The sequence below is a fragment of the Mugil cephalus genome, chromosome 18 (genome assembly GCF_022458985.1).
Source record: "Mugil cephalus isolate CIBA_MC_2020 chromosome 18, CIBA_Mcephalus_1.1, whole genome shotgun sequence".
NCBI classification, from domain to species: Eukaryota; Metazoa; Chordata; class Actinopteri; order Mugiliformes; family Mugilidae; genus Mugil; species Mugil cephalus.
The window spans coordinates 17,770,218-17,797,559 of record NC_061787.1 but is presented as its reverse complement, the minus strand read 5'-3'; the positions used below and the strand labels follow the sequence as shown (position 1 = coordinate 17,797,559).

The following is a 27,342-nucleotide window of genomic DNA, read 5'->3' as shown; positions in this document are numbered from 1 at the left end:
ACCCCACCCAATCACTGCTACCTCCCCTCCCACCAGTCCAATTGCACTTCTGAGACTTTTAAAGGGGTTGATACAGTAGTTAAAAGACTCACTGATCCCAGAGAATAAAACTTTTTTGTTTAGCTGTATGTTTCAAGTCCACGCTCACTTCAAGCTTTATTACACTTTCCATTCCTGTGTGTGTGTGACCTCCGCTACATCACCACCCACAGTCACTCAATTGTTAAGTTATCAAGCTTCGGGATGACATCATTATGCGCTGAAATATTAGCCGACCGCTCCGCTCTCTACCCGGTTCCTGTCACTTCTCCGCCGGCCCCTTCCTTTTTTTTGCGTATTCATCAGCGGTGTAATCTCCTTGACGTGCACCCATGGGAATCAGGGGGATAACCTGAAGAGTTCATCTGTGCCGGTGTTTATCTGGGCCGCCGCGTTGGGGGTGGGTGTTAAGGTGCGGTGCGGGCGAGCAAGGGCTCAACTGGGTGTGTGCATACATGATTTATGTGGCTTATGGGCCGAAGGGGGAGACAGAGACGACCTTCTTTGGGGTCGGAGCTCCCTCCCTACATGTTATAATGTGACATTTCTTGTGTGGTGTTATCACGCCTGCAGTAGTCAAGTGCACATAACATAAAAGATGCACTGTTGTGTTGAATATTCAGTGTCTCCTTTCATAGCTGCAAACTGGGGTTTCATGCATTAAATTTGAAGAAGTTCTGCTTTAAAAAAAAAAAAAATAGGTCTCCTACTTATTATGTACAGAAATGGCCATTATGCTGCTGTTGGTTGTTGATCGAAAACAAATATTAAAGCCAGAGAACATGCTGCATTCAATGTTCAGTTCAAAGTGCACACATTATCATCCAATTGAGAGAAATAATAAAATAAAAAGACAGAAATAGATCACATAACTAGGGTTTCATAAAATTAATTTATGGGAACAGTTCTACATTATATGTCTCTGGTAGCGGCTTCATTCGTCTATTAAACTGTGTGCATGTGTGTGAGATTGTAATGGGGCCGCTAGTGTCTGCAGCGTCCACATGTGGTTTTAACAAAATGAACCCGCATTCAGCGCCTGACAAATGTAAAATCAATCGTGCGCTTGACCGTGAAGAGCTTATAACTCCCGTCAAAAAGAATGGAATGTGCAGGAAATGCATTAAGTTGCTGTGGTTGAAACCTTGGACACAAGTTCAAAGTGTCGTGATTGCAAACAGGACCTTGCATTGATTTGTGTTTTCAATCGCATCCGGCGCACGGGCCACCACAAAACATGTCAAACCTGTCACCTAACGAGCTGGGGATTGCTCTCTGCCTCCGCACAGCCAATATATGTAAAGCAGTCCTACGCGGATATTTATCTGGAGGAGAGACACTTACTGTTTTGTTTCTTTCCCTGCACTCAGATAAGCAGTTAATTCACTTTACCGTCATAATATTATGCTCCTTTATTCACAATAGCATTTCACTGAGCACTTATCTGAATATTCTTAAATATATTAAACCACACAGAGAGTAGACATGAATGTGGACGGCAGCTTTCTAGTGCAGATTGAAGGTACTGAGTGTGCATTTTAGGAGGAAACCGTTTACCTCACTTTAATAACACTGAAGTTATCACTTGTTGCTTTTTGAACCTTTTTTGTTTGTGACAGCCATGCCACAGCTGTCTAACATAGACCATGTCAAGCCTAGGCAAAATGAGAAAGCAGTCAGCGTGTTTCCTCAGATGAGATTGCTTTACAGACGTGCTGGGTGACATGTTTACCCTTAATTTATGGATCGAATGCGCGTGTTGATTTGCCTGTCGTGCAGAGAAATGGCTGGTGTTTGCATACTGTATGTGGACAATGTGTGGTTTTACACAGGCTCCTTTGATTTCTGGCTTTTTGTTTTAGTTTATTCAACTTCAGTGGAACTCTGGATGGTACAAAACTTGTGTCTGAAATAAGTATGGGAAAAAATATCGATATGGCAATATATCACCATACTTTTTCTTCCGTTACAATATCAGATTTGAATGTCTTAATATTGATTTTAAAAGAAAAAGAAAAAGTCATGTTTTGGGGCAACTGTGAATGACTTTCACACCTCCGCCACCACTTTTTCTGTACAAGTGCAATAAATCGGAAATGGATAGTTGAATTTTCACTGCCATCTGCTTTTCATATATACAATGTGTATTTTAAGCTGTATCTAAAATTTCTTTGTGAACTAGGTACTAATATATCGCAATATCATAATATCACAATAATGTATCGTATTGTGACCCAAATATCATGATACGTATCATACCATGGCTTAAGTATCGTGGTATGTATTGTATCGCTGCTCAAGTATCGTGATATTTATCATATCATGACTCATGTATCGTGGTATATATCATATCGTTAAGTCCTTGCCAATACCCACCCCTGAAATCAACTGAAATTTTCAAACTGACACAAGATGACATTAGGACCAGGAGTTGGTCACAATTTAAAAGTTGAGTAATTAAAATATTCTTGTATCAAGTACTTGTTTTAAAACAAGCTTATCTATGTGTATCTGTATTTAAAAGTACTACTAGCTCCCACCCCTTGCTGCTGCTACCTTTAATTAGATGGAGATCCCTAACAGGGAAGTTTAATGTGATGCCAAGTCATGTTCCTGAGACCTTTTTGCCATTCTAAATGGCTTCTCATCCCTATTTATACACCGGCAGCCTGCTGGCAGCACCTGTCCACACGCTACGTCAATTTAATAAGGCACGCATAAACAGCCTGCTATTATTCAGCAGCATGAGACCGTACATGTAAGCATGTTCATAATTTATATTCACAGTCACACTCAGGCCCATGGGCTTTTTTCTATTATTTTGGTCAGTGGCTTGACTATGTAGCCAAGAGGTCACAGCTTTGATATTTGACAGCGTCCCGTCCTGTTGACAATATTCTACAAATAAATGCAACGATGTAATTATCGTTTATACCTCAACTGAAGTCCACGCGTATCTTCAGGTCACTGTTGAGGATTGTGGAATTTACTACTCGTTCACCAGCCTGTGCACATTTCTCGTGCTTGGTGGAAATGGAGTTCAAACACCCAAAAGATGTCAGAAAGTCCGAAATCTCTAATCTTGGTACTGTTCAAAAGCCTCTCAGACCGAGCATGTAGACCAACATGTGACAGTCAAGTCCTCCACTGAAACTAATGAACTCCTACTTTGAATGTTTCTTGACACACAATTACAGTCGTTTTCAGTAACAAGTATTTTTCTGCCCCTACAGGAGAACTGTGATCATAGGCCATCCCAAAGCCCACAGGCTTGCAGCTCCCACTAGAATCAATCAATATCACTTGTTCCCTGTCAGAGGTGCTTGCTGGTATCCAAGATTCCAACCTGACAACTTTCAAGCAAAAGCATTACTTTCCCTTAACATTTCCGAATGAATTCTGAAGTATGAAGATGTCTCAAGCTCTCCTCAGACAGCAGGGAAATCAGATATGTTGTCATCAACTCTTTTTTTCAAGTGATCAGATCGGATCAGTTTGTCCTGACATCATCAACGGGTCGTTGTGGTTACACAGTAGGCATCAGTAAACACGCAGCATCGCTGGTGAACCTGATTTTAAACTGTCTTGCTGTGGTAGAGTCCTCCCAGTACCAGAAGACAGTTTATATCAGCGTCTGTCCACTAGCTGCTGTCCCCTGTAGCGCTCTGATAGCAGCAGCATGGATTCTGCTCAGCACTTCCATCTCTCTGGATTTAGGGACACGGTCGTGCGCCACATTACGAGCGACGCGGAGGACACTTTGAAATACGATTTGAGACACATCTGTAAAAATCCAATTAGAATTGAATTTCAAACCACGTCCAAATGTAGCTTCAATCCAATTTGCGAAAATTACACAAAAACTCATGTGTTCTTTTTTTCTGCCCAGACTTTCTCAGTTAGGCGGGATTGCATTTAGCATTTAACATAAAGCACTGAAGTATGTTAAAGAGAGAATAATTACATTACTTTGTGAGACATACTTTTTATGAGGAAATAAAGGAGTCTACTGTAATTATAATGCCACAAAAATAGACAGAACCAAATCAACTCTTATGTTCTTTAACATTATCTGGACTCAAATTTCTGTACCGAAGACACCAGAGGGATTCAGGTTGTCTATGTGACCCAGCCCAGCTGGATTTTGCAGTTCATGCTTCAGCTGAAACTTTTTTCTTTTTTTTTTGTAATCGCAGCATTTCCCAAGGCAAAAGGCTGGGACATGTTTACTACTCACAACCCCGAAGCTATTGAGGAAAATCAAAAAACTCAACTTCATCATATTTGCTGATCAGTGACTGATATCCAGATTCTATTTAAAGGTCAATATCAGCGACGCTGCAAATATTTTTTCCTGCCTTTTGCAACAGGTAGCTGACTGCTTCTCAATCCCCAATAGATGTGGTTACATGAGCACTAGTTCCCCATTAATAATCTGAATAATAACACAATCATAATAAAAAGACGTCAGTCACAACAGACTGACCAAATTGGAAAGAATTCTCATTCGGTTTGAGAGACGTGGTGTAAACCTTTGTTTGTCGGAAGAAACACGTTAGTAGCAAAACAGCACGACGAGATGAGGAAACCAATAATTTATGTCGACAGTGCCATTGAAAACATGCAACCATATCAGACGTATTTTTCTATTAGACAAATTAGGAAAAAATCTGCTTTTATTATAATTCAAGAAGATTTTATCTCTAATGTGCCCCTCTGTCAGAATGATTTAGGTTGAAAAAATATTCCATGTAAATGTAGTCTCTGATAAACTGTGTACACTGTATCGCCACTAATATCAGATCATTATTGGTGAAATGCTCCTAAACTCCAAGTTTTTGTTTCCACTGCGCTGCCGATTCCAACAGAAGTCCAAGCCCTAACGGCTGGCTGAATACAGAACAGGAGCACAAAGAAAAGCGAGCGGCTGCTGATGTATGTGAGCTAGAGAAGTATTATCCATACGGGCCTGCTTTCTTCAGGCCATATTAAATCACCTGGCATTCTGTGGCCACTGTTTGAAGCCGCTCACAGGGCCACCGGCAGCTCATAATGGTACCTCCAACTTGACGGCGCTTTAATAGGCTGCGGGCTGACACTCGGAGGAGCTCCGGCGCTCTCTTTGGGAAAGACACCTCACTCTCCCTGACGAGTGGGTTATGAAGAAGTCCCGCACAGGCGTCCTGGCTGGGGTGAAATCATAAGATTTTAAATGAGATGTCAAGATTCATGCCAGTGACAGCTGAGTTTGGAGAGCCAGTGTTGTGTGGCATGTAATATGTAATAGAGTAGTTACACACAATAACTGCAGAGGCTGGAATAACAATTCCGTTATATTGCGAACAGGCAGGCGGTGTGGTAAATCTTAAAGTAGTTTATTTGAGTGAAGTTGTACCTCAACGTTTTATATTGGAGTTCACACACAGAGATCATTGCCTCAAGCAAAACCAATCTCATGATGGGGGGATAAATAAAATAGAAAATTTACATTCAAGTCACCCGAAAGTATCAGAAAGTCCTTTATTACTTGAGTCAGGGCAATAAGAATGCAGGGGAACGGTTAAAGGCGCTGCGGCTAACATTAAAAGAAATTGAACAAATCAAGCTGCTGCTCACCTAATTGCATCCAGGGATAGACTGTCTGTTTGAGGACAGCAAATCCTGCAAGGAAATTACTTGACTGTATGCATCTCATGAGCAGGCCATATTTAATATCCTCTCCTGGAGAGAATGTTTGAATGATCTGAGGCTCATCAACCACTGCTTTTATTCATCAGACCTCTGGAGCCGATTTCCATTTTGGATTGCGGAGGAACTTATTACTAGTGCTCTCGCTAAAGGCCATCCCTCAGAGCACTGTGGTGAACCTACTGTACATCAATGAATAATGCAGCTGCATCAGATTTTTAAACACGCTGGTCTGATATGTTGGTTCTCCAAGTGAGTGCTGTTCTGAGTCTTCTTGTCCTGTCATGCACAGTCACCTAATGGTCTGCAGAGCTGTAACTAGATACCGATATTGTTTCCGGGTTGTGTTTCTTCAACCTCGTTTCTAAAAAGTTGCCTCTACACGACCCTCTAAAATTGATTCACTGCCCTGTGCTGCCGCTGCCTCTTTATCCCCATCCAGATGAACAACTGTTGCAGCTGTGGCCACTGGAGCTCGGAAATAAATGTCCCCCATTTAAAGATTATTGCTATCAGCTGTGCCTGCGTTGACTCAACTCCTCGCCATGTAAAAGAATGCCGCCTGCCCCCGATTACAGTCCTATCGCTCCACGTTTCCATTGCTGCGCAATAAAATTTAATATACTTCGCTGTCACTCGCAAGTTATATTCTGCTAAGAGAATATGGAACTGGTGGTTTAAAGGCAAGACAGATAAACAAGCCGTAACGCCGCAAGTGTGCCTGGTTCGGTGGCAGGTGTCGGAGAAGGTGCGGCAAACCTGTCCCTTTTAAAAGATTAATGTTTCCAGTGTTGAATACGATCTTCCTGGACTGTAGTCTTAAAACTAGAGAAAAGAAATCATGTCATTAAATCTAGGAATGACTGCAGACGTATCAAAGTCAGAGCCCAACTCGCCAGGACAACCACAGTAGTGGTGATTTTATTCAGGTGATTAAAAGGACCGCCTCATGCAACCTCCTGTGGCCGTCTCAATATGGAGATGTAAAATCTCCAGCCGGGTTCGCTCTTGTTACCATGGTAGCCAGAAAAATGGTGGAGAAGCTTTTCACAGAGAAGTTTGAACATTTGTTCAGTGAAGCTAAAGGGTCTGTTTTAGCCCAAACCCAAGGACAGTTTGATAAAGATACACAAACACATCTTGATGTCACTCATGGGATTCCTGAAGAGTGGTTCTGAAGTCTACTGTGGTGGCTCCATCCATAGTCGGCATCTTGGCAGAGGGAGGGGCCTCTGTGGATCATCACACAGATACATGATCAGTTTGGTGAATTTTGGAGGCCAGGTTAACGCCTTATACTGTTCTTTATGTTTTTTGTTTTTTTTTCCGAGTTGTTCCTAAGCTGTTTGTGGTGTTAATGTTGTGGCTGAGTGGTGTTGAAGTCAGATTCTGGGTGTAGTTATTGTTTGTTTCACAAAACAAGCAACTAATTACAGTGTCAGCTAAGTACTCCTTTAGCATCATCACCCAGGTTTTAGCAGTCGTGGCGTGAGTAGAGGTCTTCAAAATACTCAAGAGTCTTAATCTGTAATTAATTAATTCTTGAGAGAGAAACAAATTGATCGACATGGAAATAAAACACTTTCCTGTCTTTTTATCCACTAGAGGTTTTGTTAGGTATAAGAAAGAGGAACATCTTGTGCTGGATTACTGCGTCACCACAAATCTATTTTTTAACATTAAACACTACGGGCTCAAAGGATAGCTCTGAAACACAATCGGTTTCATTCTTCACAGAGGGCAGCTACTGTGGTCAGCTTGAATTCACGTCAGCTGGATCACTGTTAGAGCTGTATTTAAGGAAAAGGGGGATGTTTGATACTAAAAGAAGAAGAAAAAATCTAGGCACAGGAGGCACATAGTAAGTTGGAGGAAGAGGTTCATTAATTTTCTAGCCTAAAACTAGGAAATTGTGCATAATACAAAGATGAAGACATATTTAACTTGGATGTAACTGTTTCTTCTTGCATGGTTTTAGTCCCAGGTAGATTTCAGATTTCAGACACCATTAAGTTTGTTGTGAATAACTGTAGCTGAAGAATATTGCTGAATGATTTAAATGGCTTATTAAAGTATCTAATATAAAGTGGATTTTACCTTTTATCTTTTTCATGCAATTCATGTACCAATATCTGGTCCTAATAATTACCAAAGTAAGCTGTGGACTGTCAAATCAAACCTCTTATGAGCTGCAACACACCGCTTAGTCGCATAATATGATTTTAGGCTTTCACGTAGGCGCTCTGTTCAAAACTAAAAGTCTTCATTCCTGCAGAGGACTTGCATACTCTGTGAAACAAGAACAGAAATAATGCTCCTCATCTAAAAGATTCTCCACTTGTCCTGCATTTTAAATATGGCTCAAAGTAATAATGCCTCAACACGAAGAAATTGTATTGTGCGGCACTGAATCCATTAGCTTAAATTCTCACAGAATTGTAGTTTCCCACAAGAGAATAGCACTCTACATGCCACACATACCGTCTGACGATGCCACAGAGGCGAAGGATGAACACCGAAAGTGTTGCACCGAAGCTAACTGTGCGTTTAACGTCTCGCTTGTAACATTAATTTTATGGCGTCGTGAAGGCACATTGTGAAACGGGCAGATTAAAACACATGTGGAGTGGAAGCTGCCAAAACACAAATAACGCGCTGCTTTTTCTAAATTCAATAAATAGAAATTAAAAAGGCTCGCTTGCCACTCAGGTCATTGTTACAGTTAAAGACTCTGTTCCCGTGGGCAGCAGCTAAACCATGCATGGCTCTCCACAATCGCACTGAATGCAAAAGAGACTGAAAGAAAGAACTGTAAGATGACATTTTCCTTTTGTTAATAAGGCCGTTATACAGCTGTGGAACAACGGGCTCACTATTCCAGGACAAAGTTACAGATACAGATTGTTGATTAATTCAGGAATTTGGAGGCCAGGTCAATGCCTTGCGCTGTTCTTCATGTTTTTTGAGTTGTTCTTAAGCAGTTTTTGTGTCTGTGTTTGTGTCAGGCTGCATCCTGCTGGGGATGGCTGCTGCCATCAAGGAGTGTCATTGCTATCGGGTGATGGTGTCTAGTCTGGTCTAGGTGGGTGGTGCCAGGACCAAAAGTTTCCCAGCAGAACATTTAATTATCACAAGATGCTGAATGTTATTTACTTCTGCTGGCAGTGGTCATACTGTTGTGGCTGATCCGTGTGCATTTTTCAGTCACGCAGGATGAATCCAGGTCGACTCTTTTAATATAGCTCGCAAAGTTGACGGTATGTGTTTATAATTTTAGGGCACTTCCAAATCCATCAACACAAACATTTTGCAGAGCTTCAGTACATTGTCTCAGAAGACGCTCGGCTTCAACTCTTCCTCAGTCGCACACGCACAAGGATCTCTTTACAGCTCACTTCACATTTCAATTGAGAGCCAGGAACATAAACCAGACCGCTACACTTGCTCTGTTTGCTGCAGCAACTGAAGCAAAGAGACAGGAAATCATTGCCATCAAAACAACTCCGGCAAAGGTCAGTCAAATCAGGGAAATTAAATTAGTCACCTTGAAGAAACGCAGAGACCCTGTGACAGATGTAGGATATAAGGCAGAAGGAGGAGACGGAGGCACTTAGTAAATGCCTGGTGATGTAAAGGATTTGTCTGAGGTTGACTCTTTGTGTTGAATGGTTTCTTGCTAATTGAGGCGTGTAATTGGGCCATTCCCCTTTCTTAATTAACATGACAATAAAAAGAGATTCATAAGATTAATATGGCTGATCACTTACAAGCGGAAATGGATAACACAACAACATTGCGGAAGGAAAATCAACCCATCTACTGCAGAAAAATAGAGCCAGTTTATTGGAGTTTGATATTCTGATCCAGCATTTCTTTCTTTTTTTGTTTTTTGTTTTTTTATTGGAAATGCCTTTCTACAATTTATATGGTTCCGAAGAGAAAAGAGAATGCAAAACAAGCCTTCGGAGTTGACTCATTTTGAGAACTGGGATATCTTTTAATAGCAGTTGTACTTAATTTCCAGACAACCCTGTGCAATCTCATCTTCCAGAAAGGTCTTGTCCATGCTATCACAGGGAAAATATAGCAAAGGTTGAAAAGGTCACGGCGCGCAAATTTCCTCCTATTGTCGGAGACGCAGGGGAGCTGCTGAGTCTTTTCAGCGAGCAGATTCATTAGACGAGCAATTCGTTTGCTTTTTAGCTCGGTCTCATTGTGTCAGGTAACAAAGGCTGGAGCTGTATTCCGGGAGTCATCCGGCATGTTTGCAGGGCACCACAAGAGATATGAAATAACACAACATAGCAGAGCAGGAGAGAGTTTGATCATGACTAGCATTATATTTAACACAGCCTGCAAACTGAGCCTCTTTCATTTTGACTGTGACCAAAGGAAAGTGAGTAGTGCAGCTGTGATAAAAGCAGAGTGGCCCTGAAGAACTGGTAGCTATTATTTTCTTAAATGTGAGATCGATTGAAGAAAGAATAATTATGTGAAAAATAAGTGGAAAAAGAAATGGAACTTGTCTTAAAGTTATACCATCAAAGTCCCTGGAAATATAGTTTCTATGGTAGAAATGTATTAAAGTTAATGTGCTGCCACTTTATCAGTTAGTTAGATACAGTGGAAGTAACATCACCCTTAAACCTTCTTTAAAACCAACTGGCAGAATACAAAACTCTTTTCACTCTGTCACTTGTGAAATGTAATGTAAAGTATTATAACATTTGTATATATAAATTCATTTCACGTAAACACATAATGACTTTATTTATTACAACACCAAGAAAGGCAACTGAACTAGTTTTTAAAGACGTTTAAAAACAACACTCACTGAGTAGCTTCCTCAGTCCTAAGGGACTGGTTTAAATAGGAACATCTGTGGGTGTAGCCCATCAGAAACATGCTTGCCTTGTTTCTCTTAACGACCAGGTGCAGTCAGAACCATCTGGACCTAAACAGTGGACTTCAGTGGACTTCCTTTTACGATCCTTAACAGGACTGTCCCTACCATGGACTCATTCAGGTTCCTAGGGTCCACAATTTCACAGGACCTGAAGTGGACCTCCCACACTGACTCTGTGAGAAAGAAGGCCCAGCATATTTCCTGCATCAACTTAGGATGTTCAACCTGCCCCAGGAGCTGCTGATCATCTTTTACACAGCAGTAATCCAGTCTGCCCTGACCATGTTCATCACGGTCTGCTTTGGATCTACCACCAGACATGACAGGGAACACCACACATGACAATCAGGTCCGTGGAGAAGATTCTTGTTACTGACTTTCTCTCCATCCAGGACTTGTACTGGTCCAGGTCTCATAAAAAAACTCTACAAGTCCAGTTGTCTTTCTGTCATGTTTTGGATATACCATGACATGGATGACTGAAAACCTTCACAGACATGAACCACACTATTCTGCATTACAGACAAATACAAAGATACCAATCAATTTGTGTTCATGTGTCTTGTGATCCATTCGCCCAGGTTGGTTAGTGCAAGGTCTGAATGGGGCTTTGACAATATGACATTTCATGGTTGCACAGTTTGGACATGAAGTTGAAAAGCAAAATACCCTGGACCTACCACAATAACAGCTGAACTGGTTACATATGTTTTCCAGTTCCTGACCACGGCTAAGTCTTACTTACTCACTACATCCTGCAGAACAGCTGACAGTCACACTAAATTAAGTTACATTGATTTCTCATGAAATTGGATGGGTTTTAGATAATACCGTTTACAAATGTGATATTTATTATTTATGGGCCGGTCAAACGATCTGACAGAGGTGAATGTGATGACAAGCTTTCTCCATTCTGTGTACTGTTGTGAATAAGGATTAATGATTTCACCCTATTTACATTTGGAGGCTAGCAAGTCTTGTGAGTTGGAGAGAAAGAAAAAATAGTCTTTCTCATTAAAAAAATAAATGATTCCCTAACAAAACAGGTTGACCTTCAAGTGCTTTGTCATCTGTATTTATGAAGAGACAGTTCTGTGAAGGATGCAGAGTGTTTCCATTGGTAAAACAGTTGCAGAATCTTCTAGAGAAGTTAGCAAGAGTTGTTAAAAGCTAATATGCATTTTATAAGGTAAGTTGATGGTGGAACTGGAAATGGACATCATGCAGTTAGAAACAACATTTAATATTTTGTCCCTCAGATGTGGAAATGTATATGCATGATTAATTGCATTCATTAGAGGCGTGCTACTCTGTTGGAGTTAAATGTGGTTCTTCCCTACTCCCTCATGTGATTGGTTGGATCAGGCTCCCTGCAGCAAATTGCAATCCAGCTGGAGGTATTTACTCTCTAAGGACTTGATCTTGTAGGTCTTGCGGGCATTTCTTGCCACTTTCCTGTTCCCCAAGTGAGCTATTTTGTTTAAACACTGTGAAGTCAGGGTGCAGTGAGAGAAATGGAAGTTACTCATTGATTCTGTCTTGTTGTTTTCCCCTTTGTCTCTGTTCCAATTGTAACTATTGACCTTTTGCCTCCTTGTTGCTCTGTTTTGGTGTTTACCAACTCCTGACTTTTTAGCAACTAAAACCTTCTCCTGTGTTCTCGAGCTTGTTGTTGGGCCTGTAGTGTTCAGCAAATTCAAAATATATTAAAGCAAAAGTGAACCAAAACCATGAAGTTGCTGGCCATAAGCAAAAAATACAGTTCTGAAAGAAGCTAAAATACGAACTAACATTGGGGCAATCATTTTCTGTGGGGTTGTCACCATTAGAATCCGCTTTTCCATTTTAAATGACAAAAATATGAAAAGTATTGGTGATTGTAGCTTTGAATGTCAAAACTGTGAAGTGAAATGTCAGATCAGATAGCTCCCGTCTTCGAATGGCTGTAAAGAGACCCACTAGTGTAAGCCATCGCTGAAACTGCTGATGCAAAATGAATATTTTACACTGCATTGTCGGTCGATTAGAAAAGCCGCCCTCTGTTGCACCTTTCTTCCCACTGGAATGCATGTCGATCCATATACCAAACTGACCAAATACCAAACAACTTCAGTGTGCCCCGGGAAAATGCCAGATCATCACTGCAGAGACGCACTTCACCTAAGCCCCAGAGTCTTTGGAGTTGGTGGTTATATAAAGAGAAGAAAACTTGAACACTGAAGTCAGTAGATGAATGTCTGCTCGACTACTTAAATCTTTATGTGAAGGGCTGTAGGCAACCAAAAAAATATATTTTAGTCTACCTGCTCTGCACGTTATAGCTCTAGATAAAGTAAACTGATTACGGTGCAAGGTAGACTTGTTTAAACATAGAATGCTAGCGTTAGTAGCATATAAAATAATTGTGTTATTATTTAGCACTGAAATGTATTTTTAAAGGGGACATGAAACACTAAATGTAATTATGATAATTTAAAGAAGGTCTCTCCTACGAAAAAGATTATATAAGTTTTAACACTGATGGCGAAAGGATTCTCAGAATGTTGCCATTTAAGTTTCACCATTAAAACACAGGGCGCCGCCATCGCTATTGTGTCACTGGACGTGACATCGTTGGATTAGTTGACTGAATTTGCGGTCACACTGAGCAGCTACACGTAGATTGAAAATGACAGGTAAAGAGGAGCAGATTACAAAATGAATTAAAGGAGGAATGTTCTGCATTGCTCCTGGATGTTAATTTGAGTTTTAAAGACTGTGAGAAACCTGTTCATTTCCATCATTTGCCACTGACACAACCTCCTGATCTAGCCGCACTCAAAAGGAAGAATCTTGAATTGGAATTTGCATATTGAACTGTTGGATCTGAAGTAGGCTCTAAATAGAGCTTCAAAATGCAAAAAGATGTTGCTTAACTATTAACTTTAGAGCATGAAATCATTAAATCAACCATCTGTAAAGGTGAGTCTGATTTAAATGGCACCAGGTCGTTGGTAATTTCTTCCCTGGGAATAAATAGTATCAAAAATATACTTTTATCATCCATTATAATGCGCCCAATTTGCTGTAGTTGAGCCATAACAACAGAGTTTTTTTTTTTTTTTTTTTTTTGACCATCTGACCAGTCACTATTAAGTATTGCTGATGCTCTCCTTGCTAACGTCTGTGTCTGGAGCCACTGAATCTCCATCATCCTCCACTAAAATGGGTCTTCCAACCCTCCTTCTTGTCAGTGGCTCAAATGCGTAGCCCAGTGGTTTAGTTGGGAGAAAAATCTCCCTTTCTGCCTTGTCCTCTGACAGATTTGCTGCAGAAACTGCATCTTCTTCAGTTGTGGCCAAAGCAGCCAATCAATCTGATGACGTAGAGAGTTAGGTAAAACAAAGATGGCGGAGAGTACGATCCAAAGTGGTTCAGAAATGCATTTTAAAAGCTGATTTTACCCCAGCTTCCCACCAGTAGAACCACCCTTACCTCACCCTTCTTCTAATAAATTTCTGACTCTTCTCCATCACAAGCAAATGAAACTACTTGCAAAGTAGAAAACAGGCATTTCAGTGATTTGAAAACCATTTACCTTTGCTACTGTGTTGACAGACAGCCTGTAACATAACTAATAATACTATAAGTATAATACCACAAACATCCTAGGTCACTGGGTACAGTGGGCTTTAATTACAGTGGATAAAAATGGAAATAACCCGGGAAACCATGAGCTTAAAAATAAACTGTCCCTGTTTCTTTTCCTTTTTTTTTTGTTTTTGGAGAGGATAAGTTTTTCCTTGTATATTTGTGATATCCAAATGTGCAGTAGTGACATAAGAAACCCTGTTCCTAAAATAATCCGCTCATAGACAAAGACAGACCCCTGAAATCTTTCTCTTTTTAGTTTTTCCAATCGAGTGAATTAACTGATTGAACAGATTCTGGGGCAAACATGGGCCAACATCACAGGCACGACAATATCATACTTTTGGAAAGGAAAATGCCGGCATGAGTTCACATTGATTTTTTTTGCAAAAACAAAGGTTCACCGAGAGTGTGCCGAAGTCCTGTTGGTAATTCACATCCACGTTATGCCAAGGTAATGCTGGAAAACAAGGGACACTCCAGGGGGGGAGCCCATTCCCCACGCCTTTAAAAAAAAAAAAAAAAAAAAAAAAAAAAAACTCGATCCAACTGAATGCCTTCTTACTTTGCTTGACAGAATACAGAGAGAAGGAGGGGCGTGCAGCTCACATGCTTATTTACAGCTTATTAGCCAGATTCAGTGGGGCATTACTCCAGTCTTGACCGCATCCAGGGGCCCCGGATCCTGTCATCTACAGCACATTGTATGTCTTTGCGCTTTTCTTCCAGGCAGCAGGGCAAACTCTTTACTGGCTCTCTAGGGATGGAGAATGACCAACTTTAACTAAATGTCCTGTTCACCAGCCCAGAGTAGCCGTTCAGGAAGGCAGCGTAATGTTCCCTCTGGCACACGCTGCTCGCCAATTAGAGGTCAGAATGGAGGCACTTGTGCAGAGGACTGCTTCAGATGGATGATGTCATTGTTTGGGATGAGCACGAAGCAAATTGGAGAGGCATGGCTTATTGCACTGGACCCCAATTAGCAGCCCGTGGGCCGCATCCGTCCTGGAGAAGCCAAAAGTCTGGCCCGCGTATTGTCACAGTACATGAAATAATAATAATGTGCAACATGTACGATAAAATGTCCACTACTTTACTATGATCTGACCTCAGCTCACACTGTACATTTGACTGGCATTATAATAGATGACATACTGCGGCTGTGTGTGCTCCTTAACTATCAACACCATCTTCCTGTCTGTGTCTTTGCAGTGGCTCTACTCTAGGTGAGATGCTGCCGATGGCTGTCTCTGCAGACATTTTGCTAAAGGGTACACTGTTGATGGTATTGGTGGTATACAGAGGTATGTTAGGTCCTTGTAGAGAAGTTGGCATCTTTATCTTAGCCTAAAGATTCTCCTTTCCTGCTCTAAGCCACACATGGTCCACACTTCTGTCATATACAGAATGAAGATGTGGTTTTGAACTAAAGTCTACTTCTTTGAAAGAAGCAGCTGATTCATCCATCCAGTCTTAGTTGTGTGTATTGTGTTAGACCTTAGGCTGGTAGAGACAATTCAAACTTTGAGTAAGAAAATCAGTCTCTGGTGACACAGAGAGCACTTTATTCTTTTAACGTCACGAAATACCAAACATGTTAAATATGTGGCTTTAAACCAAACCGAGAGCTGCTGACATGTTTTTTTATTTTATTTTTTTTTTATCATTATTATTTGAAATAAATGAAACTGTTCAGGGTGGACAGTGGCACTTTGTTTACTCTGCCTGAGGACACTGGATACATTTTGCCTGAGGAACACTTAGTTGCCATGACAGGTTTAAATAAGGACATCAAAACCACCCATGGCAGGTCTTTTATTAAATGAGAGAAAAATGCATCAGTGGGTGTCTAATATTGAGCACAGTGTCTCTAGAGTCTTCCAGAGTCTTCTGTTTGAAAAATTTAACCAGTCCACAATGTTTTTTCCCCCTTTGTCACTACAACTACAAAAAAAAAAAAAAAAGTTTTAAAGGCACACCAAACCAAATGGCTGGCACTGCAGACGTTATACATCTTCAGACCTGCAGGTGGCAGTAGTCAATGTTCGTCATTCAAAAAGAAAATGACAAGGCTAACAGGGAATATTTACTTCTCCTAATGTTATGCCTGATCGCTGTAATTTTGCAATTTGAAGTCATGGCAACCAGCTCAAACTTCTGCACAAAGTCAGAGAAAAAGGCATGGACCCACGGATTCACGCTGAGTTACTAATTCAGAGCGCTATGGACGGCAATGCAGTGCAGCAACATTGGACCTAATATGATACAGAACACAGCGCTGAATCTGAAATGCAAATGAAAAATATGATCACTAATGCCGGATTAATACATTGGTTCCAGGATATTTTTGTCATGTGGACACTGGCTCACACTATGTTTATATTTTTTCATATTTAGTGCATTACTGATTTCCTTATGCTGGCTTTTATACGGACAGTATACCCGTAATAATACACTTTTAATGATGTGTTACTCTAAGTCAAAGAGGCTGAAATATGAAAATACACTCCACCGCTGGTCGATAAATTCAGGCGAATGTTCATCATATATGAATCCTGTGCCCAAATGTGGCATAAAATCCTTTATCTGTTCACTTAAGGTCTTTAATTTCACAATTCCATTTCAACTGGAGGAGGTTGTGGACAGATCAATGTGTGCAATTAGACACACAGGGCCTAGCAATTAGCAGCAGTGCTAATGTGCTTGAATGGATTTTCTGATTTGGTCGGAGGAAAGCAATACTGTACAGCTAAATCTCCCTCTATCTGTCCTCAGTCAGCGGCTCTGTGACAGTACAGTCAGAGCACCTCAGCCTTACCCACACACTACAATAGAACACCCTGATGCAAAAGTGATTATTTCTGCAAAGGAAGAGCAGGATTTTACATTTAATTGGCATGCATTGCTTTTTTGCAGTGCCCCAGATCATTTTAATGCAGGAAGAATTCTGGCAACGAAGGCTTGGAAACTGCTTAAATAGTGTTTTAAGAGCCAGAGTCCCTTTTGTATTGTTCATCTGTCTGTCATTACGGTGCATATTGCACACTTGCGTGTATTAACCCTGGTGACGCTCAGCCGGATTGGGAAAAGTGTCACGAAGATTAGTCAGCAGAATTTCATTTTGACGGAACAGCATCAATCAGGGAAGGTTCACACAGGATGCACCGTGATATGATTTAACGTTAACATAGTAGGTCAAGCGGAATCTCCCCAAAATCATTTTTACAGATACTGTGTACAAAAAACACAAAAAAGCAGAATGCAACACTTATTAATTATTGGATGGTTGTGGGTCTCAATGGAGTGTCCACATTTTTATAGCACTGCTCTAATTAACTCTTTTAATTATAACTAAATCCCTGCACGGCTTTTTAGGGCTGATCGTTTTTTATTTTTAAAGCATAACAGGAGACACAAGCTATGAACATAATGCTGGCATATTATCAAATTCAGGGGTTTACTTTGTGGTTTATTTGCACGTTAATGCGTCAACACCGATCAGCCACAACATTAAAACCGCCAACAAATAACATCGAGCATCTCGTGACAATTCAGTGTTCTCCTGTGAAACTTTGGATCTGGCGTTCAGGGGGATGTTACTTAGACACCTCAAGGGTGACCTACACAATATAAAAAAGGTGGTCATAATGTTATGGCCGAGCACTGTGTTCTCTCCAAGGGATGAATGTAAATCCAACCTATATAATACGCAAAACAAAACGGACACTATAAATCGCCGTCTTTCGTTGGGAAAGTTCAGAACTGGGTATCAATACCAGAAACCTTTTTCACATCACACATAGTTATTTGATCCCATGCTGATTATTGCAGTTATAGCAGAGATGTGCTATAAAAGGCACGTTGTTTGTGCTGGAGGCTTCTAGTGGCAGATTTGATTTGAGATAAGTGAAGCCTAATGTGCCACTTGTGTTGAACTATAGTCCAACCCTATCTCTTAATATCTATACAAGTGTCTCCGTGTGCGTGCGTGTGTGTGTGTATCTTCCTGTTCAGATATTCCCTCCACTGTCCTGCCATGACTAACAGGTTTTCTCTTTCTGTGCCTTGCCTCGTGTGCAAGATGCACAATACCTTCACAGAAAGTGAATACAGCCTCCTGTCCTTCTGAAAAAGCATCGATTTTTACTTTGCAGCGCCCAAGGTCAGCGTGAAGAACAAGCCGGGAGGATCTTATCACCTTAGAAGTACAGGCCTTCCTCTCAGTCTATTTATTGAAGGGAAAATAAACACAAATGAAGCTGAGAACACAGCCGCCTTCCTCACCGTGACCTTGCATACAGCAAAGCAACAAACAGCTCCAGCATTTAAACTCTTAAATCGAATGAAACTGAACAAGTTGTGTACAGCGTGTTTTAGCGTTTTCACATCACACCTGTGTCTCTTTATCCTCTGTTTCTCCACCAACTTTACCACCATAACAAGCAGACTTTTCATTCCCTTCACCGTTGGTGATATCATGTTTAGTCCACAAAAGAATACACACACACGCTGCCTCAGAGGCAGACAACGAGTAATGGACCTAATCACAGCAGGTGACAGTGCCTCCAAATTAATTCTTCCCCCGTGAATGACTTAAACTGGGCCCAGTGTCCATGAGCGGAATTAGAAGTGACGGCAGAACACAAGAGGCAGGTTCGCGCTAAAGAAGAAATGAAGAGGATGCAAATTTTCCTGAGCACAAACATTACTCGTAACATGGAGATTCCGTCGCATTGCAATGTTGTGGGATAAACCCCATTTAGAAAACCATCAGCATTATTTCATTGTGTTAAGTAAAATGAATTACATGGCCACGGTGCGGAAAAATAATTTGCCACAATCTATGATCTGTTTTTCACGCATTATGAATGTAGCAGTTTGCATTATGAAAGACAAGTAGTTTAATTTTCAGAAAATGGGCATACCATATAGTTTATAGTATTTTTCATAATCTAATACATTTAAAGCTTCGTAAATTACATTTAAATCTGATAACTAGTTTCCAGGATAAAGACTAAAATGGACAAAGAGCTAGAGACAGACCACAGGAAGTTGTGACCTCCCTTCAGAGTGATCACTGAAGGATGCCAACTTAAAGAAGCTCAGTGATCAAACGTTAACCAAAAATATTGTCTGTCATTTTGGACAAATGTGCCTACACTCCTTGCTCGCTGAGATGGATGGAAAAATGAAAGCCAGTAGCAAATTAGCTTAGTTTAACAAGCTGAGGAAAAAGGTCTAAAGGTAAAAAAAAATCTAATCTTTGTTGTAACACTACACAAGCCCTTCTACCGTAAAGACTTGGCAGTGGTGTGGACATTCTAATCTAACTTTCAGCGAGATGCCAATATATCCCAAAACGTTAAACCACCCCTTGAATCGAGTAACATGAGTAATTATGTGAAAACATCTCCAAGCATTACACAATGTGCCATCCTCTCTGACCAAGTGTATTGATCTTGTCGTGTTAAAGCATTCATTTCCATGTCGTTAACAGTGTCTTCAACTCCAACGCTGCTCTTTAGCTCGCGTTGGAATCACAAGTCAATTATTTGTTTCTGATGGAAACAGAAAAGAAGCTGAATTGATTTTTATTTAGTTTTTTTTGATGGTTGAAGATCAGTAGCTGTATTTCCATTACATATTTTCACAGAATACAAGCAATATTTCTACAGCACTGCAATTATGCTTTGTATGTGTTTGAAAGGTGTTTTGTGTCTAAGCTGTAAATCTCATGAGGTCTTGTCTCACGGTATCAAATTATCATCTTAAATAGAGGCTATGCATGTGACATCACAGGTAGCGAAGTCTCCATGGTTACAGCCACTGAGTGGCAAAAAGTGACAGCTGAGCGTGGAGATCAGCAGCATTAGTTTGAATTATAGTCTTTAATAGCATCTAAATTGTAAAACTAATTAAAAATAATGGGGAGGAGCTGTCGTGTGATTGATTGTACCAACAGATTTGAAAAGCAGTCGAAGATATATTTTTACAGAAAGCCAAAGAAATGAGAAATAAATGGATCGCTGTGTTGCGAAGACACAACTGGAATCCAGGACATGAAACCTGGAGTTGTGGTTCACATTTACTGAATGTGTGTGTGAATGTGCGATATGTCTGAAAAACCACCTCATGTAAATGTGTTTTATCCACATTTGAGAAGTTTTTAAAATGTAGTCGTTTCCATTAACAGTTTTTTTTTTTGTTAATTGTGATATTTAGTTTTGCACATTTCTAGGGGGAATGGAAATGCAGCAACTGATGATTCATAGTCTTTGTCCAGAAGCAGCTGGATCTGCACACATTTTTCAGTCAATTACTGTACATGAAGGTGGAGCCAAGGGCCTTTGGACTTTTAGCCAACTATTAGCCATGCTGCCCAGCATCTCTAGGGACGTCAGTGTCAGTAACCCAAATGATCAACTACTCTGGTCCAGACGGAAATACCTCAGTCACTATTGAATGGATTTCCATACAATTTTATGCAGACGTTGGTTCCCATAAGTTGAGTCCTGCTGATTTTCTGAGAGCCCTAGACTTTCTCAGAGCAAACTTTCAACCTGTATATTAGGGTTGGTTTACAGCCTTAAACTTTCACAGTAGCGTTGCTGAAGCCTCCAGCTTAGAAATGTTTAAAAGAAAGGAAGACATTCCCAGATGAGATTTTACTTTAGAAGACATATTGTTTCCCTGCCAAGCTTGATAGCTAAATCTAAAGCTAGGGGAGAAGGAGACACTGAACATGAAGACCAGAAACAAGGAAGAAAATTTGGAAAATCAACCAACTAGCAACTCTACATTAGCATGACACACCCGGGGGTCTGTCACACAGCACCATCGGAGACGTCGTCCTTGTTTGGAAAACGCTAGAATGATTGGATGAACCATCTGTCTTGCACCAGCTATTAGCCAAAGTCAACCACTCTCAATAATTTCCCTGTTGTCACCACAGACTGCTAGCACACCCAAACATGCCTGTAGCTGCCAGAAGTTTAGCTGTGGTTTGGTTAGCATGAGTGCAAAGCTGAGGTCTGTCAGGATTATCATATTATCTTTCCTGCAAGATGCTCAGAGCAGATGCTCACAAGGTAACCTCTAATACCAGCTATTCCTTAGTTGGAAAACACATATCTATATTTTAATATGTGTCAAACTATTATATTAAAGACCGATAAAAACAAAAATTCATATAGCATATTCTTATAGCAAAATCTAGAAGCACAACTCTGTCAAACTCTGAGAATTTTTTTTTTTCATTTACCGAGTCCTTATGGGATCTCATTTACTCAAATAACCTCCATTAACAAACAGACAATATTTCCATTTTGCAAATTGCGCAGCGGCTTTGTCATGGAGTCAGCATAATACCCCAAGACGCTGCCATAATGGCTGTCATACACAGGTTGTACTTAGTAATTTAATCTAATTGCAGTGTAATGTAACTGATACAGGGGTGGAATAAAGGAAGTGAGTCTGCAGGGAAAGGGGCGTAATTAATGAGCTGATTACCAGAGCACCGGATTGACAGGCCAAGATGCGGTGATGTGATTGGTTAGAGCAATAGGAGCGGTGTGAGGAGCGATGATTTGTGGACCACACAAACGAGGGGGGAAAGGAAAATGCCCGGGGCTGAAAATTTAGCTGCGGCCGTTGTTATAACTTTTATAACCGATAAGCACGAGTGCACTCTGTGTCCATATAGGGAGATTTCAAAGCATGAAACATGATAACACACAGTTGGAAGGAGGCATCCAGATGGATCCATGCGTGAAACAGTCTTCTGGGTGAGGTGAATTATGTTTGCTGTAAGAAACGGGCGAATAAGGAGTTGAATAAGAGATAGAAAGTGTGTTATGACACGCCAGCATTTACAGATGTGGGCTCTTTCTCTGGGAGTGAGATATCAAAGTAGCCTGGTATCGATCCCTGGAAACAATCAATATGAAGCCATTGCACCTTAGTATTTGTTGCTCAGCAGTCTGCCTTCCCCTGAAATAGGCGATCATGACACCAAAGCTGATGGCTGTGCGAGGGTGTGCTTGTGCATGTATATGTTCTGTACACCATGTGCGTGTGTGGACTGGGGGGTGTTAAAATGGCTGTGTGCTGTTTGTGCATGTTTCTCCGCATGTGTGCATACATATCTGAGGATATGAGGTTTTGTCATTGTGTGCGTTTGTTGCAGCGGCTGACAGGTCCCGTACGAGTGACAGTGTGCAGGCAGTTCCCATGTGGCCGTGCACGATGACAGCTGGCCAAGAAAAAGAACAGCTGCTGATGGGCTTCCAGAACAAAGAGCTCACACAGCGCTTCGCCTTTATCTCTCCATCCCTCCTTAGATATATGTTCACACTGTCCCCAAGTCTTCCACTAATGAATTCAGTTTCTTATATAACTAATACAGTATTGTGCTTAGGCCTTTTCTCTCTCTTTACAATGTAAAACATTCCTCCTTTGCACTGCTACAGACACACACTGTGAATTGTATTACTGAGTCTGCACACACACACAACTTTTGGAACCAGAGGGAGGAGAGCAGGAGGAAAAAAAGGAAGCCTGGTTATCGATTTTTACATGACATCCCTCATTGTCCAAAGTGATTGGGCTGCCATCGGACCCACCATGCTTGACCAGCTCCGGCTTCCCCTGCTTTCCACCGACATCATCCCCGCCTTCGGTATTATCTCAGAATGTTTCAAGCGCAAGTGTTGGTACGTACACAGCACTGCTGTGGAATTCCGTACCCCTGATCGCCTGATTGTCAGTATGCAGAGCTGATGTGCAAATGCAGATTGATCAAGTTTAATTAAAGAGGTGGAGCTGTGCGCCGCTGTGCAAATGTGACAGTAGAAAAAGCGGACACCATGACAGCTCCTCTAATGTGAGGCCAAATGAAGTGGAACTCCCCCTGGTGGCTGGCTGTGACATAGGTCATAAGTTCTACCCCTTTCATGTTAGTGAACATGTTAAAACTCAACTCTAAAGTCAACTAATAAGCATGGTCTCTGTCATTTTAGGAATGTAGGTGTCCAGTTTTTGTTCTAGTGCATTAATTAATGCTATGAAAACAGGGTGTGACATCATGATGATTGACAGTTGCCATTGAAAATCACTCTAACCGTCCACAATACACTTCCTTCCTCCATGCTGCTGCTAGTTCTCTCTCTTTTCCACGGTTAACTCTCTTCTTCTTCTGACTTTCTATCTTCTTCAGCTTTCCCTCTCTAGTCCGATACTCTAGTCGTGTCCAATCATGTCATTTCTTTTACGCCACATCATCCATGGAGGCTAAAAAACAAACAAAACAGTTTTGCCAGTGTAAGGAGTAGAAAGTACAGATATCTGTGTGCAAATGTAGGGAGTAAAAAAAAGAGTAGGAAAAGAAATACTCAAGTAAAGTACAGATACCTGAAAGGTCTACTTAACTACAGTAAAGTATTTGTACTTTGTTACTCCCCACCTCTGCTCAGGACAGGTTATGTGCAGACTCTGGATCCAAACTTGCAAGATGGAGCCGTCCGTACCCCTGGTGTGGCCTATGAGAGGAAGTGGAGTCACATCGTCCATTTTTTTTCTACATACTATGGAACAGGTGAGTTGGAGAGGAAGTAAGAAGTCTACTGTATGTGCCCTCTTGACTTCAATGCTTGCTCACTCTTGTCACTTCCATTTTTCTTCATGTGCACTGATTCACTGATTCTCTCCGACTGCCAGACATAGACCAGTGGCCGACTGTTGACCTGGTGTATCATGGCCCTCAACCATCAATATGTACCCATAATACTTAAAGTTTACATTGTAGAGCCGGTTTGGTGTGTATGATTTTCCAGTTTACTCTAACAGAGTTGCAGTATGACCCTTTAGTATGTTCTCTTCCAAATCATTTAAAATAGCGACCCCGGAATATTTTTATTCACTAATTTTAATGACAAAGGTGAAGCATCTGCTTGGTTGCTGATTGTTGGCCGTGTCTGGATCTGGCAGTGCTCCTACCTGAAGCTTGAGAGGAGGAGAGAACAACATGGCCAACAGCTGCTCATCTGTCTGCACTGTCTACCAGCTACAACGCCTGCAAACACTCTTGCCAAGAGCATGCAATCACAACCTGAACTCCGCAGTCGCTATTTCACAGTCCAGTAAACTATCCTTATGTATATTTCCATTCCTCGTTCGCATTTCGTCCGGTTTTGAATTGGACCAGTCGGATGTGGGAGCCAGAGGTTTGGTTTCAGACTCACTTAAGGATTACGCTGCCTGTTTAGATAATGTTTGGTGTTCTTGTGTTTCTGATTGAACCTAAATAAACTGCATCCAAAAGGGGAAAACTGGAGCTTTGAATGTACAAAGTCGTTGTTTACTACAAAGGTACCACTCATTTTCCCTTGATGGATGCCGTTTCTTTTACTCAAGCTGAAAACACATCAGCTCATGTGGAATTATTGCTTTGCTTTATTTTCTATACACTTAAAAAGACTGAATAATACATTCCCCGTGAGAATGAGTGCTTTAAAGGCGGCGCTGGATACAGATTTAGAAGAAGCATTCAAATGTGCATGCACACACAAACACCAGTCTATCCAGCTTTACACACACTTTCACATCTAATATTTTTCCCACAATGCTGCAGCGTTATTATTTCACTTTCCTGCATTCCACGGTGTTGTGTTGAAAACAACAAACTACCCTGCATCTTGCTGCACTTTTCCTCTCAAACCGCAGCTTCCTTTTCATGCGTTTCATCTTTTATGAAATGGGATACAGCTCCTGCTCATTTTTTCCGGCATCTTTTGCCAAAGATCTCTGAAACAGAGTGTTGAGTGTCCCATAGGACTGTCTAGAGGAGAAGGGGAGCTGAGCTGCTCTGCCTGCCATGAAGGAAGCTCAGAACCAGTAATGACCATGTTGTGCTGTTGTAAGATGGACACTGGAGATGCGTTATAATGACTGGGCTCTGTGTTATTCATATGGAGAATGAGGTTTTACAGATTAATGAGACTTAGGTGACTGCAGTTTTCTGTAATGAAGACTTCTTCTTCCTTGAGAGTTTTGCTCCATTTGCTTTAGTGCATCTATGGATCTGCTTTAGGGCTTTAAAATCTTCTCTCTTTACTGTGGTTTGTACAAATCGAACCCACTGTAGTCCACAGACCAACAGAACAATATTTGGAACGTACCAGCGTGAGCTTAGGTTGAAATTTAAATATATGGCCAAAGTTTTTTCATTCTTTTAAGCCACACGTAATTGTAGCCCTTTATCTGTCAAACCACAGAATAATCTGTACAGTTTTCAAGGATGAAAAACTCCAAAGATAAGAGTCAAACCAACACAGCACAACCAAATATTATTCAAACTCTACAGGTTTCCTTTTTTTCTTCAATAACCAACCTATTACTTTGTCCAACAACTGTTCGTCTATAAAAAATATACACATGAGGACATGCAAAAAACAATTACATTACAAGCACATGCATGGCTGCAATGTTCACTGTCATAGAGGGAAATTAGTTTAAAACACAGACAATTTACCATGTAAATTAAAACAAAGTGGACAGTTAATTGCAAATCGTGTATATTTATTAAAATTAAAGGAAATGCTGAAGTAGTAAGACAATTTTAAAAAGTGGAGAAGAGTACGGTTTCATTTACTTTTCGCCCCCCCCCCCGCCTTAGTAGAATCTCGGATGTACCACTTTTCACCTGACTATGAACGTAACAAGCCGATCACGTCGCAGGTGCAGTGTGGGAATTGTAGTCCGAGCGGCATAACGTATCATTAATTGTGTGCCAAGAAAAACTACAAGTCCCAGATTTCACAATGCGGAAGTAGCGAAACAAAACACCGCTAGGCTGCCGCACACCACAGCAGAGAAGATGTCTCATGTGGTAAAAAAGAGAAAACTGGACAAAAGCCGCCAGGACAGACTTTATTTTGACAGCTACTCCGATGTGACTATCCACGAGGAAATGATAGCGGACCACGTCCGAACCAGCACGTACCGGACTGCGATACTGCGGAACAGTGAGTCTATTCGGGGTAAAGTTGTGCTGGACGTCGGTGCAGGAACCGGCGTTTTGAGCATCTTCTGTGCTCAGGCTGGAGCTAAGAAGGTTTACGCGGTGGAAGCCTGCTCCATAGCGGAGCAGGCGATAAAAATAGTCAAACACAACAACCTGGAGGACAAGGTGGAAGTCATTCGAGGCACGGTGGAGACGGTGGACCTACCGGAGAAGGTGGAGGTGATAGTGAGCGAGTGGATGGGTTATGCCCTCCTGCACGAGTCCATGCTCAACTCGGTGCTGTACGCGCGGGACAAGTGGCTGAAGGCGGGCGGCATCATCCTGCCGAGCAAAGCCGAGCTCTACATCTCCCCCATCAGCGACCCGCTGCTGGAGGACCGCTTGCACTTCTGGTACACCGTTAAAGACCAGTACGGCGTCGACATGTCCTGCATGTCCGACTTCGCCCGCAGGTGCATAATGAACTCGGACATCACCGTGAACTCCGTGACCGTGGAGGACGTGCTCTCCCACCCGGCCCGCTTCGCCGAGCTCGACCTGCACTCGGTCACCGTGGAGGAGCTGCGCTCGGTGAAGGGCCACTTCAGGTGCGAGTCGTTCGGTTCGGCGGCAGTGAACGCTTTCTGCGTGTACTTCACGGTCACCTTCCCGTGTCCGGATAAGCCGCTGGTGCTCTCCACGTCCCCGTTCAAACCGGAGACTCACTGGAAGCAGGCGGTGCTCTACCTCGACGCACCGGTGGAAGTGGTGCAGGACACGCCGGTTACCGGAGAGGTCAGCATGTACCCCTCGGAGGAGAGCGCCAGACATATATGTATCCACGTGGACTACACCATAGGAGAGCAGAAAAGACAGTCCAAGACATTTTCCATCCCTGACTGGAGCTCCGAGGCTCAGCCATAGTGTGCATCAACACCCTTGTATTATTAGATGTCTTTAAGATCACAGATGTGTGGTCAATTAGCTTTTACTGTGCCCTGAAAGCTACGCTTTAGGCCTCACTGTCGAGTTCAGCTGCAGCTGATCTATACATACACACATTAAAGAGTGTTGAAACATT

At 41.6% G+C, this 27,342-nt stretch overlaps 1 protein-coding gene and 1 long non-coding RNA gene across 2 annotated transcripts in view; both read left to right on the top strand.

The window, feature by feature from the left end:
• The window catches only part of LOC125024455, a 129,236-nt gene extending 105,428 nt beyond the window's left edge, over positions 1 to 23,808 (top strand). The window contains exon 4 of the long non-coding RNA XR_007114758.1: positions 23,734 to 23,808. This is a non-coding gene — a long non-coding RNA (uncharacterized LOC125024455). The remainder of the gene's footprint in view (positions 1 to 23,733) is intronic.
• Positions 23,809 to 26,053: 2,245 nt separating this feature from the next.
• prmt6 (protein arginine methyltransferase 6) lies at positions 26,054 to 27,342 on the top strand. Its single transcript, XM_047568323.1, has one exon. The coding sequence runs from the start codon at positions 26,136 to 26,138 to the stop codon at positions 27,183 to 27,185; it is 1,050 nt and encodes a 349-aa protein (XP_047424279.1). The 5' UTR covers positions 26,054 to 26,135; the 3' UTR covers positions 27,186 to 27,342.